This window comes from Merops nubicus, unplaced genomic scaffold (genome assembly GCF_000691845.1).
Source record: "Merops nubicus isolate BGI_N331 unplaced genomic scaffold, ASM69184v1 scaffold14046, whole genome shotgun sequence".
Taxonomy (NCBI): Eukaryota; Metazoa; Chordata; class Aves; order Coraciiformes; family Meropidae; genus Merops; species Merops nubicus.
The window spans coordinates 1,941-17,735 of NW_008617028.1; the positions used below are offsets into that span (position 1 = coordinate 1,941).

The 15,795-nt window shown below is 41.6% G+C and overlaps 1 protein-coding gene across 1 annotated transcript in view; it reads left to right on the plus strand.

Moving 5' to 3' along the window:
* Positions 1–2,678: 2,678 nt before the first annotated feature.
* The window catches only part of TMEM255B (transmembrane protein 255B), a gene marked incomplete at its 5' end in the record, with an annotated part of 49,692 nt that continues 36,575 nt past the window's right edge, over positions 2,679–15,795 (plus strand). The window contains 2 exons of the mRNA XM_008943019.1: positions 2,679–2,821; positions 6,486–6,548. Of these exons, the coding sequence (XP_008941267.1) occupies positions 2,679–2,821; positions 6,486–6,548 (206 nt within the window). The remainder of the gene's footprint in view (positions 2,822–6,485; positions 6,549–15,795) is intronic.

Genomic DNA, 15,795 nt, shown 5'->3' on the forward strand with positions numbered 1-15,795 from the left:
TTGTCCTCAAGACATTCTCTTTCCTCCCATTGGGGTTGCAGGGCTGAGTGGCTCAAGCAAATATTTTGCCTGACAGATGTTTAGCAAGCCAAGCAGAGAGTGTTTCTGGGACTGTTCCACTTCATGCCCAGTGCAAGTCTCTGCCAGGGATGGGAAGCAGCATTACTTCTCTGATTTCTCTCTCAGTTTTTAGTGCCCATTGCTGCAATATCAGAACTCAGTTAATACTTCACTAGCCAAAACTGCTGAAGAATATTGCCAGTAGAAAGTAATAACCTGTTCACACCCTCTGTTGACCCCAGCCTCAAGCTACTGCTAATAAAGATATGACAGGAAGATTTCTTTCTATACACTTTATTTTTGGTATTCTAGACATAAGAATATGAAGCTGTAACTAAACTGGAGTAAGGTCCAGGCTAAGAATTTACACTGTTCACACTGAATCATTGTTAAAGAAGTCAAAATAAATGTCAAAATTATTGAGAGTCACTTCAGGATTGCAAAATTGGAAAGTCAGTAGCCTGTGTTAACTGTTTCCTGCACGACAGGAACATCAATGTTGGAAGAGAATTCAGCATAGGAATACTGACAGTGACATTTCCTCTGCTCTTAATTTAACTGCTCTTCTTGTCTATGTTTGGCCACAAAGAGGGTCAGGGATGAAGGCTGGGCCCAGGGCTCCTGAGAGAACACTCTGGCTTTTTTTTTTTTGGGTTGGTAGGTACATTAAAAACAGATCCAAAAAAACTGCATGGCAACTGCTACAAACAACAGTAAACAAAGACTCAAAAAGTCTTGGGAGCCAACATGACCAAAATAGCAAAAGGGACCTAACAGTAGTAACCCTTTGCAGCAGTACCCTGCTTCATCTAGAGATATTATGCTGCTTTGCAAGTATTAATTAGCCTTCACAATATGCTGGTGACTTATACACTTGTAATTAGACATATTTTGATAGATACAGTAAAGATTTTTATTAATGTGACAGGAGAGTTTCCAAACTGGAGTATGAAAAAGAAAAGATGTGGTTGGATATTTGCCTCTGGTTTGAGATGCAGGTGGTAAAAGATCCATGAATGTGAGGATTGAAGGGTGTCACATACATAAATACCTTCTGGCATGAGGAAACATCAAAGTTAAAATGTAGCTCAGTCCAGAAAATGACCCTATAAATAATGCCATCCTATTCTGTTTTCTCTCTCTAAATCCACATCTCTAATTACAAATAAAAACATGGTTTTCTTAAGACATTTTCCAGCAAGCTCAGTCTGGGGAGTCAAACTCCTGCCTGTCCTTTTTGCACATGGTTACTAACAATGAGTTTTTTAACCATTTGCTTGTCCACCCATCCAAGCCATGACATCCCAACTGAGTTATGAGAATGTTGTGGAATACTAAGTTCAAACTCTTGCTAGATTTAAAGTAAAGGACATCTGCTGCTCCACAAGTCCACTCATTTTGTCCTAGCAGGCACTTAGGTTTGTCAGATATGATTTGGCTCTGATAAAACCATGCTGATTGTTGCCAATCACCTCTTCCTTACATGCCCAGAAATGTCACAGGAAAGGATTTGCCTCATATTTTTGGTCCCAGCCTCCCTGGAACCAATGTGAAATTGGTTGGCTTGTAGTTCCCCAAATCATCATTTTTGGCTTTTTTTAAAGACAGGTGGAGGAGTTGCCTTTCCTCAGTTATTGGGGCTTTCCCAATCTCCATGACTTTTCAAAGATGATAGAATGAGGCAAGGACATCAGATATTTTAAATCCAGTAGATATATGGAATGAATCATTTTAGTTATGATCTGTGGAGTTGTAAGTCTGAAGTCTGCTTTCCTCTCTTGGCCATGGGAACTGGCTTCACTGAAAGAAAAGGAAGAACCCCTCTGTTTGTGTATCCCCTGTGACCCTCCAGGAGGTTGCCAGAGGCAGATAGCTGGGGCACAGGCTGGAGAAGAGATGTCTGGGGAGTTTTATGAGTTATTCCATGATCTTTAGCAGGGAGAATTTGGACATGCAGGTGATGAGACTTGTGTAAGCTCAATAGATGATGCTTGTCTTCATTAAAGTTCCTTGCATCTCATTCTAAAAGACTGCCAGTTTCCACTTTTGGGTGTCTGAATCCAAAACCCAGTGAGACTGAATGTATTTCAGTGAGCAGCTGCTGTTTAAAAGGTAGTCCCATAGATCATGACCTGGACAGCTTTGCCTCAGAGGTACAGATGGGTTTCCTTGCCCTGGAAGAGATGAAGAGTGTGTTTGTTTTCATGAGAACCTGCAGAGCTGCTCCTGATCTGGTTGGAAATCCAAATTTTTGTGTTCTGTCCAGGTAAATTCAAACTGGCACTTCATGTAGGTGAGCATTTAAGGCCTTCAAGATCTGACTGATGGATGTGAGCAACAATTAATTCTAAACATTACTGAAGACAAGACATAATTATCATTGGCACAGACTTTCAGTTCAGCTTAATAAAGACTCATCTCATGCCTGTACCCAATGTGTGTGCATTAAACTGTGCTGAGCTCTAGCTAACTCTGCTTTTTAATCCCCTGTGTTGTCTACAACGAGTTAACAAAACAAAATATTCACAAAAGAAAACCTCCTGTAATTTTGTATCTGTTCTACCCTGATTGTGATGCAGAGCTCTCTCTTTTTTTCCCTTTTTCCCCACTCCCTACAGGACAGTTTGCCAAAAGGAAGAAGACTTCTCTTTGGTTCACAGTCTCTCTGCTGGTGGTGTCTGTTTTCATCCTGACCATAGGCCTGGCAGCTACCACAAGGACAGAAAATGTTACTGTGGGAGGCTACTACCCTGGCATTGTTGTGAGTAAAGAAACCTGTTTGAGATATTTCAGAAGAGGATCTTGTTTTTCTGGAGTGCCCCAAAAGGAGGCTCTTAGGGGGCAAGAGGGGGGTCAAGGTTGCACTGCACAGCAGTGTGCTGAGCTTGGGGAGCTAGGTGAGAACCTGGGCTTGACTTCCCACTGATCTCTGTTAAATGTGGCTGTGTAGGTGACTGGGCAGAAGGCATGGGATAGATTTAAATGACCTTTTAGAGGTTTACTACTTTGACAGCAGAAAGAGACCTTCCACTCTCTTGTCTGTGTGCCAGGAATTCTGCTGGGTCCATCGTAGGGCAAGTCCTGTGGAAGCTTCTCCATGGCCCTTTCTTGCCTTCAAAGAAGGGATCAGTCATATCCAAAAGTGTGGAAACCCCTGGAATCAAAATTTTTCTTTTTAAATACTTGAGCTGAGTTTTATAGAGGCAGCAAATAGAGAAAGACCCATCTGGCTCATTTGGTGTCCCCAAGCCAGCCAAGAGGAGGCAGAGGGTGCAAGGCAAAGAGAGAACCCCATGTTAGAGTTATCTGCTTAGCTCTGTGGTTCCACCACTACCCAAATATGTTGTAAGGTACCATTATTTCTTGTTCTCTGGGGAATGAAAAGCCCAGAGGAGAGGGATATATCTCTTTTAATACTGTGCATACCTTTGGCATTGCCATTAATAATTTCTGTGTCAGAACTGTTCCTCCTAAGCAAGTCCTCTTACATCTTAGTGTCATGCTGAGAACAGGTCTTTTGGAAAGAAAATGAGGGGATAATGATCTATAAGGAGTGGTGTTTTAAAAATAGAATAAAAAGTAGTTCCAAGAATAAAACCTTAAATGAATGAATTTTCCTTTCATCAAGCTAAAATAGATTAACACTGATAAAGGTCTCTTCTTTTTCCATAAATTGAATTAAACTCTTTTAGGAGACTGCATCATCTGCATTCATTCTTCCAAAAGAAGTTTCAGTTTTAAATTGTTGTCTTTAAGAAGTGTAATAAGTAATAAAACCATGTGCACAGAACAGGCTATTTCAGCATTTAGTTTCTTTTAGGAATAGCACAATGTCTATTCCCAGAGCTGAGAAATATCATCTACTAAAATATGAGGTTTTAAAATCTTGGATAAATTAATAAGCAGATAGAATAGATAGAATTTGTTGGAACACTTTGGAAACAAAACTTTTTATTAACCATTTCCCCCTTCATAAGATTGTTTGAGCTGAATAATTTTCATAAAATTCAGATTTCTTTTTGTGGTAGATTATTGAAGTAGTTGAGAAAGAGCCATGGACAATTGTTAGTGTAAACTTCATCAATACATTAAATATCCCAAACATTTAGCAGAGAATTAAGGTCCTATACAAATCTTGCATGATATCTTTCCAGAAGCCTAGTCAGAGGTGTGTGACAGCACTGCTGGTTTCTGCCTCATTGTCAGAGGTGCTTCTCTTTTCTGCTGACAGTAGAGGGAGCCTAGAAAGCCAACAGAGCACCGACATCAAACTTGTACATCCCTAAAGCTAAGGGAGTGAATTTGGCACTACACATTTCACCCTTGGGCTCAACGAAAAGACAGATGATGAGGACAGACAGTGTTAATTACAATTAAAAATAAGGTCTAGTTATAGTAGAATTCAGTAGTACAGTATTAACTTCAGGCTAGTAGTTGAAATCTAAATCTCCACTGACCTCAAGTAAGGTGGTTTGGTCTTAAAAAACATGCAGGATGACTCTCTACCTTGCAAACACCTACAAATGTGTTTAAGGCAGTATATGGTTTATATTTAATGTTTAATGTCACTTCTCTATGACTACTGCTTGCTTTAGTTTCATTTAGTCTTTTCATAAGCTTTCAACCAGGAGTCTACAGGGTCCAGTTGTCCCAGTCACCATACTGGGACTGGGATCTCAGAGTTCCCAGCCCAAACAGCCAAAATCAGACAAAAAAAAAAGCATTGCCTATGGCCCTAAACCAGTCTTGGCAATGCTGTGACTTCCATCATGGTCTCTATCCAGGTTTATGCTCCTGATTTAATTACTGTTGTTCCATATTTGCTCATTTTTATTTCACCTGGGTTCCATTACTCCACCCTGTGTTCCCTGCACCAGCCCTAAATGGGGCTATAGGGATTGTTCCCCTTGGGATGAAAAATGGGGCTTGGAACCAGGTATCCTTTTGATGTAGTCATCTTCATTTCCAAAGTTGCTGTCCCCTGAACAGAGTGTCCTTGCTCAGGGTTCCAAGTCTTTCTTATTCAGCTGTCAGCATGGATGCACTTGTGCACTCTCTCAGAGTCTCTGCTTTTAGCCCTTGTGCCTCCCTTTCACATAAATCTTCCCAAAGCACTCTGGAGCAAATTTCCTTTCCCTACATTTGCTTTTTAGAGAGGGAGTGATGGATTCCAGTTGTGATACTGAGCAAGTAGAGTGCCTGCAGAAGATTTGCTTCCTTCTGTGAGCAGTTGTGCATAAAAGCAAGGAGTTCACAGGCATTGCTCATGCCCTTGGCTGGGACACAGAGTCCTTAAAAACTTAACTTGTGCTTGGAGAAGAGGCTCTGAACCAGATTCAGGGGCCTCATTCCAGAAAGGGGCTTGGAATCTTTACAAGAACTGTCCTGCCCTGTCCATGGGGTGGGTTGGAGGTGTGTCTAGGCAGGGAGGAGTGGCAACCCTAGTGAAGAGGGCTGTGTAGAAGTGCCAGAGGATGGAGAGTGAGGTGACCAGAGAGCAAGGTGTGGCCAGGCAAGGCTAGAAGGGAGCTTTATGGAGAGAGCCTGTTGACTCCTGCACTGTTGTGTGGCTGCTTCTGAGTCTGTGGCCAGCTACCTCTCAAGTGTGTGGCACCCAGGAGATCTCTGTTCTCCAAACCCATAGGAGCCCAGGAGGAATCTTGACCCTGGGAATGTCTGAGCAAACTCTGGTCTCACCTGTTGCTGCTCTACCATGTGTTAACCACTAATCCAAGGAATTTCTACCTCTCCAAACCTTCATGGGTGCATCATAAACAGGGGGCTTTTCCTGCCAGGCTGGTAGAAACAGCCTGCAGAGCAGCTTACTTCAGCATCCCTTCCTCCTCACTCTCCTCTGGCTGTTGGTACTGCATGTCCCATGTTGAAACTAACTGTGCTGGCCCTTTTGGCATTTTAGCAAGGACTTTTTGGGGGGAATGTGTGATAATGTTTAGTCATTAAAATCAAACAACACTGAGGGTTTGAACTTGTGTCACTTGTGTGGCAGGAAACCATCCATTTTTTGAGGAAAAGTTTGTGTCCAGTTGCCTAAAGCATTGCAGTTTTCCACAGTAGTGAGGTATGGGCTAAATTTTAGTGTTCTTTTCTTTTAATTCTTCATTTAATTTTTTCTTTATGGGAAACTGTGTGACTATGGTAACAGTAGCCAGGTTCTAGAAGTGTTATATCTATACAGGCTTCTGTTTACCACAAATTTTATTCTGAAATATCAAAGAACTGCACTTCTGATCATTCCCCTTACATGATGTGATTTATGTCCAGGAGTAATTTCCACCCTTTCCCCTTACACCCCCCAGTCAGCCCACCTGTATGACACATCAGCTCAGCTATCACTGGAAGGCACTGGGATTGTGAACAAATACACTGACCTCATGTGTTTCTGTTGGTTTTGTTCTTTGCCTTAGCTTGGCTTTGGATCTTTCCTAGGGATTGTTGGCATCCACCTGGTAGAGAACAGAAGACAAATGGTAAGTAACAGCCTTTTTTGCTTTCATTTGTTTTGGTTTTTGCATCAGGTTGTCTTACAAACACCAAAAGCAGGGACTTCCAGTTGACTTAAAACTGCTTCATCTGCCTAAAAATGTTACTCATTTATTTCACCATTTCTGCAAAGTTTCAGAGAAGCATAAACTGGCCAGTGATTCCATTTGCACAAAGAAAGGGATAGTTTCAATCCTTACAGAAGCAGCCTGCTTTCTTTTTACTGACTTACTTTCCTGCTGCAAGTCTGGGACATCTGGGTGAAGGAAGATGTGTGGGACTGGATTTCTGGAAAGTCTTGCACATTCCTTGCTCTTGGCAAAAAATAGTGTCTTGGTTGAATAACAGCATGTCCAATTTTTACTTTACAGTAGACTGATGGTACCCAAGTATGTCTTGCACTTTCCTTGCTCTTGGCAAAAAATAGCAGTGTCTTGGTTGAATAACAGCATGTCCAATTTTTACTTTACAGTAGACTGATGGTACCCAAGTATCATGAAATATGATTAATATAATAAAGACTGGTGTAAATGAAGAATGATCTTAAGCTCAGAGGAGGAAATGATGGATTTATGTTGCTTTTTTTACTAACTACTTTATTTACAAGTAGTCTGTTGTGTTTTTCTGTTTTCTTCTTTGCATATGCTGTCTTGTTCTCACTATTTATAGGCAAACTTCTTTCATAACATCACTTTTTTGCATTGCCTTTAAGTTTCAGTGATGTTTTTGCAAGTATTCCCCTGCTTTTAGCTCTTGTTTCTAGCTAGGTTACCCAAAGGAATGAGATTTATAAAGCCATAGTGTTTATCTGTGTCTTTCTCTGTTCCTCCTTCCATTTTTTTGAACATGTTGACCAATTTCAGGTGAATGCAGCAGGGAGCTAGAGACTTCAAAGGTGTACAGTGCCTTCAGGTTTCATGACAGTTCACAGGTAGGTGGAGGAGAGAGGCAGGAATGAGTTCCCCCATGGTGGTGAAGGCTGCAACATCAGCTTACATCTTACTAAACACTAGAGAATCCAAATGGGACATGATCTCTGAGACTCAAATCTGCAGCAGGCAGATTAATTTGTTCCTTTTGCTTCTGATGAAACAGCTTATTTGTTTTGAAGAACTATTGCTCCTTATTTTTACATCAGAGACCAGGATGAACAGCAGGTTCCAAGTTGCAGATTCAGTGGTGGGCAGGTAAAAATACCTTTGTCTTCCACAGCCTTCCTGCTACTTTGTTAACAGGCATAGCATTTTAAGATTGCTTCATCTTTCAGTTTTCCTCTAATCTGCCTCTTAGTTTTCTGTCACTTCTGCCCTTAGCAGACAGTAAAATGGCTGAAAAATACATAAGGTGTAAAAAAAATGTTTTGTTTACTCAATTCCTTCTGGTTTAACTGCTCTTCCTTTGAGCAGTTATGCAGGAGAATTTGAGTTTAACCCTGTGTAGCTCTGACAATTGTCTGGCCCTTGTAATGACTCAATACTTCATTTTTTTATTTTGTTAAATTGGAAATGAATGTAGCTTCAATTACACTAAAGAGCAAAATATTTTCAATTGACCTTTTCTCTGTCAATCTATTTCTTCTTAGCTTGAAGTTTTGTTTCCTGGTGGCCTACCCTCTGTAAGTCCAGATTTATTGATGGCTGATGAAATGCTAAGTGCAATATGAAGTCTGGAATGATGAGCAGAACTACTACAGCAAACCTTCAGCACTCAATAAATGTGAGCACGGGGTTGGGGGAAGGAATGAAAGCACAGTCAGGCAGAATGGACAATGGTTTGTTCTTAAAACACAACATTAATAATGTTGCACCTCTTTGACCTCATTCTTGGCATCCCAGGGAGTTCAATGTGCTGACCAAGGTGTAAGCCTTAATTCAAAGGAACTGCTGCTTGCAGGAGCAGGCTCTGCCTCACTGAAGAGCATGATCTCACTTCAGCTCTTAACATTTGTTCTTGGCTCTGCTGTGCAGGACTCAACACTAGCAGAACACAATTTCCCTTTGAGTAAAGATTTGCACTGATTTGGGATGTTTCTAGCTGGCAAACAGCAGAAATGGAAGAATAATGTGTTGCTGTCCCTTTTTGTCTCTCTTGCCCCCTGCAAAGCAAGTCATGGATCAAAGAACAGAGTTTAGCTGTAAGTTGTTTCATTCCAAAGGTGCACTTAGTCCAGCTGCATGGGTGGAAAACACAATATTGCCCAAATCAAATGGAATTGATTGTGGTGAAGTGGCTTTGCTTGTTTGCCACACCCTCACCTTACAGCACAGAGTATTTCCAAGGAGAAAATGAGATGCCAAGTGGCATGCAGAGCTGGGGAAGGCTGGGTGAGGAGGGCATTCATGGCAGCAGAGCAGAGCTGAGAGCAGCAAGTGGTGCTGAGGGACTGCTGTAAAAGGTTTCTCCTCAGAGAAACGTGGAGGTGACAAGAGCTGGCACCCAGAAATGAAGCACTCCTTAATGTGCAATGTTGATGAGACAGCATGGGTGTAGTTTTAGCTAACCTGATGGATGAAGCAAGCACTGCCTCACAGTTTCCTCTCACACGTCTTTCCAACGCCAGCCTCATCAAGCTGTGCTGCTCACAAAGCTGAAAATGAGCATGCTGAAACTGCACTGCCTGCAGGAGTGATGGGGAGGTGAGAGGGCACCCTGTAACTGTCAGGGCTTTGAACAGTTCCAGTCTGGCAGTGCTGCCTGCAGGAGCTCTCAGCAGGGTGCTGGGAGTCACCCTGACAGCAGCAGAGCTGTGGCAAAGGCTGGAGGAGAATGGAAGGAGATACAGGAGCAGAAAGGACAGAGAGGTCTCAGAAGAGAAGCAGTGACCCCTCAGGACGTGTGAGTTAGTGCAAACCTCAGTATGACTTAAAATTGTCTATAGCAGGTCTGAGACCTGAATTCATCCATTGCTGAGTCTTAGTTTTTTGTTTTCTTCACACTAACATACAGTTAATTTTCTTGCTGATGTGTCTAAGCCATGCTTAGATATAAATCTAGTGCCCAGCTGGACCAGCCTGGTCCTTGACTTGTTCAGAGGGATGGTTGTAGTCATTTTAGGTGAGGAGACATTGCTTCTGACAGAAGTGGAATTTGGAAACGTGAGGGAGCTTAAAACATGGAGCCCTGCACACCAAGAGAAAAGGCAATGCTATTTCTTCAGACTTCTGAAGGGATGCTAATTTTAGGTGCCTTAATATGCTGGCTTCCCAATCTCCATCAACAATAATTAGGTTTCAAATTAAGTGCTGAAAAGCAGCTATAGCAGAAGTTGGAGAAACAAAGCAATCCTCTTCTGTTTTTAGCTGATAAATTTCCTTGTCAGTGCCTGTGTTCCTACCCTATGTTGAGATGTATGAGGTAGCATTTCAATATTCTCTGGTTATTTTCTTGCCACTAGATTTTGCAGCTCTTTTGCAGCAGATTTTCATGAAAGATGCTGATTGCTGATGGATTCTGTATCACATATTAAACTAATTAGAGCAGCTTGTTTACATAGAGAAGAAAAGCATTGAAATTCTGTAGATCTCTTGAGGCTATCTTTGATGTTCCTGCACAAATAAATGGAAGAAGTCTTGAGTGCAGTGCAGGGAAAAGGCAGATAATTAATGCTGATGTAAAAATGATAACAATGGAACAAATTAGCAATCATCCTTGTCTTGTGTAGCACCTTTAAAATGATTAAAACTGAAAAAAACTACCACTGTCTTTTCAGTCATAAATGTGCACTAGGTTTTGGGGTGTGATCTAACTGCACATTTCAGAAACAGGGAGATTTATGTGAAGATGATCACTATAGGTTGACACTGATGCTTGCATGAGCTCAACCTTGGCTCTTCTTTAGGTATTTACATTCCTTTCAAAATATAGCAACATCTTTGTGATCCCTTTTTGGGAAGGCTTTTGAGTGTGGTTTGTCTGTGGTAGGTCTGGGAGATCTGTGTTATTCCTTGTAGCATGCAGGAGAATATTCATCAAAGTCATGGGTAGAAGTAGGATGAATAACTGGAGATATTTTTAAGGCTCAGTGTTTGAAGGTTATTTCAGGTGAAGAGGAGGAGGGGGACAGGTATATTGGGAAAGCACCACCCAAAGTGAAGGCAAGTGAAAGTAAAAGAAGGTTTTATGGGCAATAAAAATGTAAATAATTGAAAAGTTGTTTATAATTTATTTTACTTAGTATAATATTATGCAAGACATTTTGTTCTTATTAGTGTTACATACCCCATGAATGAAGGACTGAGTAAAATATTTGGGGATTTTTTTTGAATATAGTTCTTTGACCTTGTGCATTTAAAGTGAGGCTTCCAATCTATAATAAATATAAATATTCACTGACACAGAGAGATCTTCCTGTCTTCTCTTCCCTCCTTTCCTCCTTCCTCAGTCTTGCCAGTTCCTTCTTTTCTTCTCTTCTTCCTTAGCCCAGGGAAAATTAGTTCCCACTTGATTTGTGAGCTAACAGGTTCACAGCCAAGTGAGTATCAGACATAGCAGAAGTAGCTGCATAGCTGGCAGTAGAGAGGAGTCTGTGGGTAGGGATGAGACTTGTCCCTTTTGCTAGGAGTCAAGTGTTAGATCAACTCATGGTGCTGTGGAACCACCATCTAAGTGCTCTTAGTGAGTCAAATGCCCAAAGTTGGGTAAATATAAATCTCCCCATAGTGTCTTGACAACTTTGAAGTTCAGGGTCTCAAAGACAAAAATAGATGCTCTCACTGTGTGAACTACTAAAGGAAGTGTGTGGGATGTTTGAGGTCTTCTCTGCCTAGTTCTTTATGGATTAGTGTTTTATGTGTCTGGAGAATGGTTTAGCAAGTCAAGCTGTAATGGGAAGTACAGTCAGGTCTACAGTGATCTTTCTGTTCCATCATCAGGGTTGTGTCTCTCTGACATACCTGAGGAGATGCCACTGAGTCCATCCAGCTGCAGCACAGCACAGCAGCTCTTCACCTCTCACACAGCCTTATGCCAGTCTGTTGGCACCAACTCAATTTAAGTTCTCCATCATATTAAGTGGAAGTCTTTTGGAAGGTGGTTCCTTTAAGATCTGTGCATGGAAACAACCCATAGAATTAAGTGCATAATAGGAGACTTTGTAACTGCCAGGGTTTTTTTCTGGTGCTGTTTATGTAATGAAAGCATTACTGTCACACAGCTGAAAACAAGAGTAAACTTTATGACCCAGGAAAGGTGTTTATGAAAGAATAAAGAAGTTGATTAGTCTCTCTAGCAAGCAGGAAGAGGGGATGACAAGTCTCAGTGAGGAATCCAGTGTAGGTCAGTGCTCCTGTGTGCATGGTGGAGAAGGTGAGGTGGGCTGTGCTCTGTGAAAAGTGGTTTATGATCCTTTTGTTGAAGAATGAAATCAAATTAAACAGAGGAATATCCCTGTTGGCCAAATACAATCTTCTAGTCTCTCTAGTTAGAGCTTCACTATAAAAAAACTTGTCATTTGATTGTAATGCACTGCTGATAAAGAATGTGTGTGCCTTGAAAAACCAATGCAGTCACTCTAATGAGAAAGTGTCTTTACCAATCTTCTAACAGACTTTGGTGTAAAAAAAGTTCCTGCTGCTCAAAAAACATCAGCTGTAGTAGTCTTGATCTGTGTCAATTCCAACATTTTTTACCAGGAAGTATAAACTTTTATGACACATGGTATGTATTGTATTTCCAGCTTATTGTTCTCATACTGCTCTGAACAGCTACCTCTGTTTAAGTGATGGAACAAGCTTGTCCATTTTGATCAATAAAAGAGCATCCATGAAAGGAAGTATGTGATAGATTCCTGAGCAGTGAATCCATCTGACTCCCCTCCCTCCCTTGCAAGTCCCAGGCAAATGAGTGAAGGAAAGTTCTGAAGTGGAGAAGAGAAAGAACAAATCAGAGCAGCCAACATCAAGGGAATGAAAAAAGTATTATCAAGGTGTTGGCTCTGGCAGCAGAGATACTTCCTCATCTAAGTTCCCTCTGTCATCAGTGGAAAAAAGACAACATCAGAAAAGAATTAATCCCACCCTGTAGCAGGTGTAGAAGGTATCTGGAGTGTCTGGCTCTCTGCTGACTACAGAGGAGCACAGAGAACCACCCAAGACAAGTAGCTGTACATTAAGTAGCTGGAGTTATGTGTGATGGAATCTACCTCCTAGGGGCAGATTTTCTTACCAGACTTACCACATACAAAACACCACAGCTGGTACCACCCAGCAGCCTGGGTAGGAGCTGCTGCTTCACTTTGGATGGAGCACTGGCACATTTCCATTTCAGAAATACATCCTGAGGCTTCAAACCCTGTGTTTTGACTGAGCAGAGCCTTGCTGATGCCCTGATGCTCATCTGAATTATCTTGAATTTAATATCTGTTCACTTCCACAAACATCAGATTCCTTCTCTGATTGCAGTGTAATGGTGACTCCACTTTTGAAGTCTTAAGTGCACAGAAATTGCTTGCTATAGGGTGTTTCATACAGTAGATTGGTCATTCTAGTGAAGATTTGCTTGTAAAACAATTTGAAATAATTTCCTGGCTGTTTCAGGTCTGGTTTTGTAGCTGATATTAGATTATGAGAGAAGAAAGAATAGATTAATCAGGTAACCTTTCTCAATAACTTTGTTTTATGTTTCACAGTGGCTATTGATTTAATTCCCACCATTCCTTCATTGCTTTAAGATAAAAATGCAGAAAAAGGAGTCTTTATTTCATATCTTTCACAGAAACTCTGTCTTCAAATGCTTTAGCAGGTTAGAATAAAAGACAAGGGAAATTACAGAAAGAGTAGTGCAAGGTGGATTGATATAAATTAAGGATTAATGCCCACTGCTAGCTGAGAGGAGTCTAGGCACAGGTTAGATAAATCAGTTTATCTGATCAATTACCTGCAGGAGTCGAGCACCAACACCATTGGAAGAGAAAAATAAAGCAATATGCATTAAACTGTCCCTACCTATAATATGTAGGTCTCTAAGGCATAACAAAGATCTTGCAAATTTTACCTTTCACCATTCTGCACTTCAGGAATGAATGAAAACAAATGAAAATGCCACCTTTATTTTGCAAGTGGATTTTGATCTTATTTTCTTTTCCCCTGGCATAATAAGTGGTACCTCTCATGTGGTTTCTGTATTCTTCCTCAACATTTGTTTAGCTAATTAATTCTGTCTTTTTATGCATGTGAGGTTGCTTAAATTTCTCATGGGACCTCTCCCCTGCCTGTGTTACACCAACTGGCCTTTTCTTGTTGCTATTTTTCCTAATTATTTCTGACATGATACTGGAAAACATCCGACTTCTTCATAGGCTGGAATCCAAAAGTCTCCTTGACCATAAACAGCAAAATAACCCCAATCCTTATCATTTATTCATTACAGCTAAAACCTAGTTTTTACTGTGATCATCCCTAGGAGTGCAAATGACATGAAATAGGTGAGACAGCCCAATAGTTGCTGTCATCTTCCACCTCCTCCTTCCACCTCCTCCTTCCACCTCCTTCCCTTCTGCCTTGGCCACGTGGTTTCACCATCTCATCTGCACTGGGCATAGTGCTTGTCTCTTCCCTGATTTCACTCATTTGGAGGAACAAATGGTGTTCTGCCTATTGGACAGGCTTGCCATGTGCTTGGGTGAGCACAGGAGCTGCTGTGCAGGGACACACACCTCTGGGAGAGGGAGCAAAGAGGGTGCTGGACAGCAGGGAACCAAACTAGGGACAGGAGAGCAGGATGGCATTTCAGGTGGCAGTGAGCAGCCACTTGGGCTCAGCTCTGTGCCCTGAGGTGCTGTGAAGAACAGCAGGGGAGAAGGACATTGAATCAAAGGTCTGTGTTGTTGCTGATGATGTTCAACAAGGTATGAGTGGGCTTGTTGAGTGTACCAGAGGTGATGCTGTGGAAAAGGCTGGGGGTTTCTCTGCTGGTTTTGCCAGTTTCTGGCTTGGTTGCTTGATCAAAACACAAGAGTTGATCTAAACACCTGACAACATCATGGATGCAACCAGCATCTCTGTCTGAAGGCCTTCCTGGTAACACAGGTATCTGCTGTGGGCATTGCCTGTGTGATTGGGTGTGTTACAGTCAGCAGCAAGTTCCATGTGACATGGGATCCCAGCCCTGGCCTTTTCTTCCTGAGCTGTACCAAAACTGGTGCTCTTAAAACCAAGACATTTTGTGTTTATTTTTCTTCCCTCCTTCATCTGGAAACCAGTTTAGGAAATAGTTCTTCAGGCACAGGTTGGGCAGTCATGGAAGTCTTACAGATTTGTGTCATTGTAACTAGTGCTGTGGCTGGAATTGGCATGAATGAATAATGAACATGACAAAATCCTCTCTCCTGGGGTGTGACAGCCCTCCAGCAGATCCTCAATTACAGCAGTGCTGTTACTGAAGAACCAGCCTTTGGAAAGAATCAGTTAGCAGGCCATAAATTGTGCAGCACATTACCTGGTGTAGTGAGAAACCTCTTAATGAGCTCAGTTGTCAAAACCAACTTAGTAGGAGCCTTGCCTGAGCTTAATTTTCATCACAGCAGCAAAACTTCTCTCCCAAGGGTAGGGGGAAGAGTGGCTGTTGTGGGAGAGAGGAGGCACCCAGGAGAGAACTTTCCAAATTAGAAAAAATTAATTCAGAATTAAAAGTACTTTGAAACTCAATGCAATGAGTTTAATTGTCTTAATTTTGCAGGTTATTAATCTACAGCCCTGCTGAGGTGCTATGGTAACAGATGCAGCTGCTGGTTGAGATTGCAGGGGGGTGAAAAGTGATTCTCTGGTTTGGGATTTGTGATACAGTTTTTGTGAACTTCTTTTTACATCTTCATCCTCAGCGTACTGAAAAAGTGCAGCAGATTTATTTAAGCCAGTGTTAACTTCTGAGCTTGGAGACATCAGGAAATCAAACCAGTAAAAAGATCCACAGAATTAAACTGGATTTTGGGGAATGCATTATTAGGGGCAGCCTACAGCAAACTGCCCTCTGCATTTCTTTTACAAATATGTTTGCTCGAACCAGCGTGGGGATTAAAAGAGGTTTATAAATCTGCAGCATAACATTTACACAGCCTTCTGCAAAGCCTTCACTTTCCAGAGAAAAAGGTATTGGATGACAGTGTTTCTCAGCTTAAATTCATGGGAGCAATTGTGATTCTTCCTTTGTCTGGTAAAAAATAACAGACTTAAGGAGCAGCACAGTGCTTGGAGACACTGGAGGCTGTGCAGTGCAGAAGCAGTCATTCAGCCGGAGCAA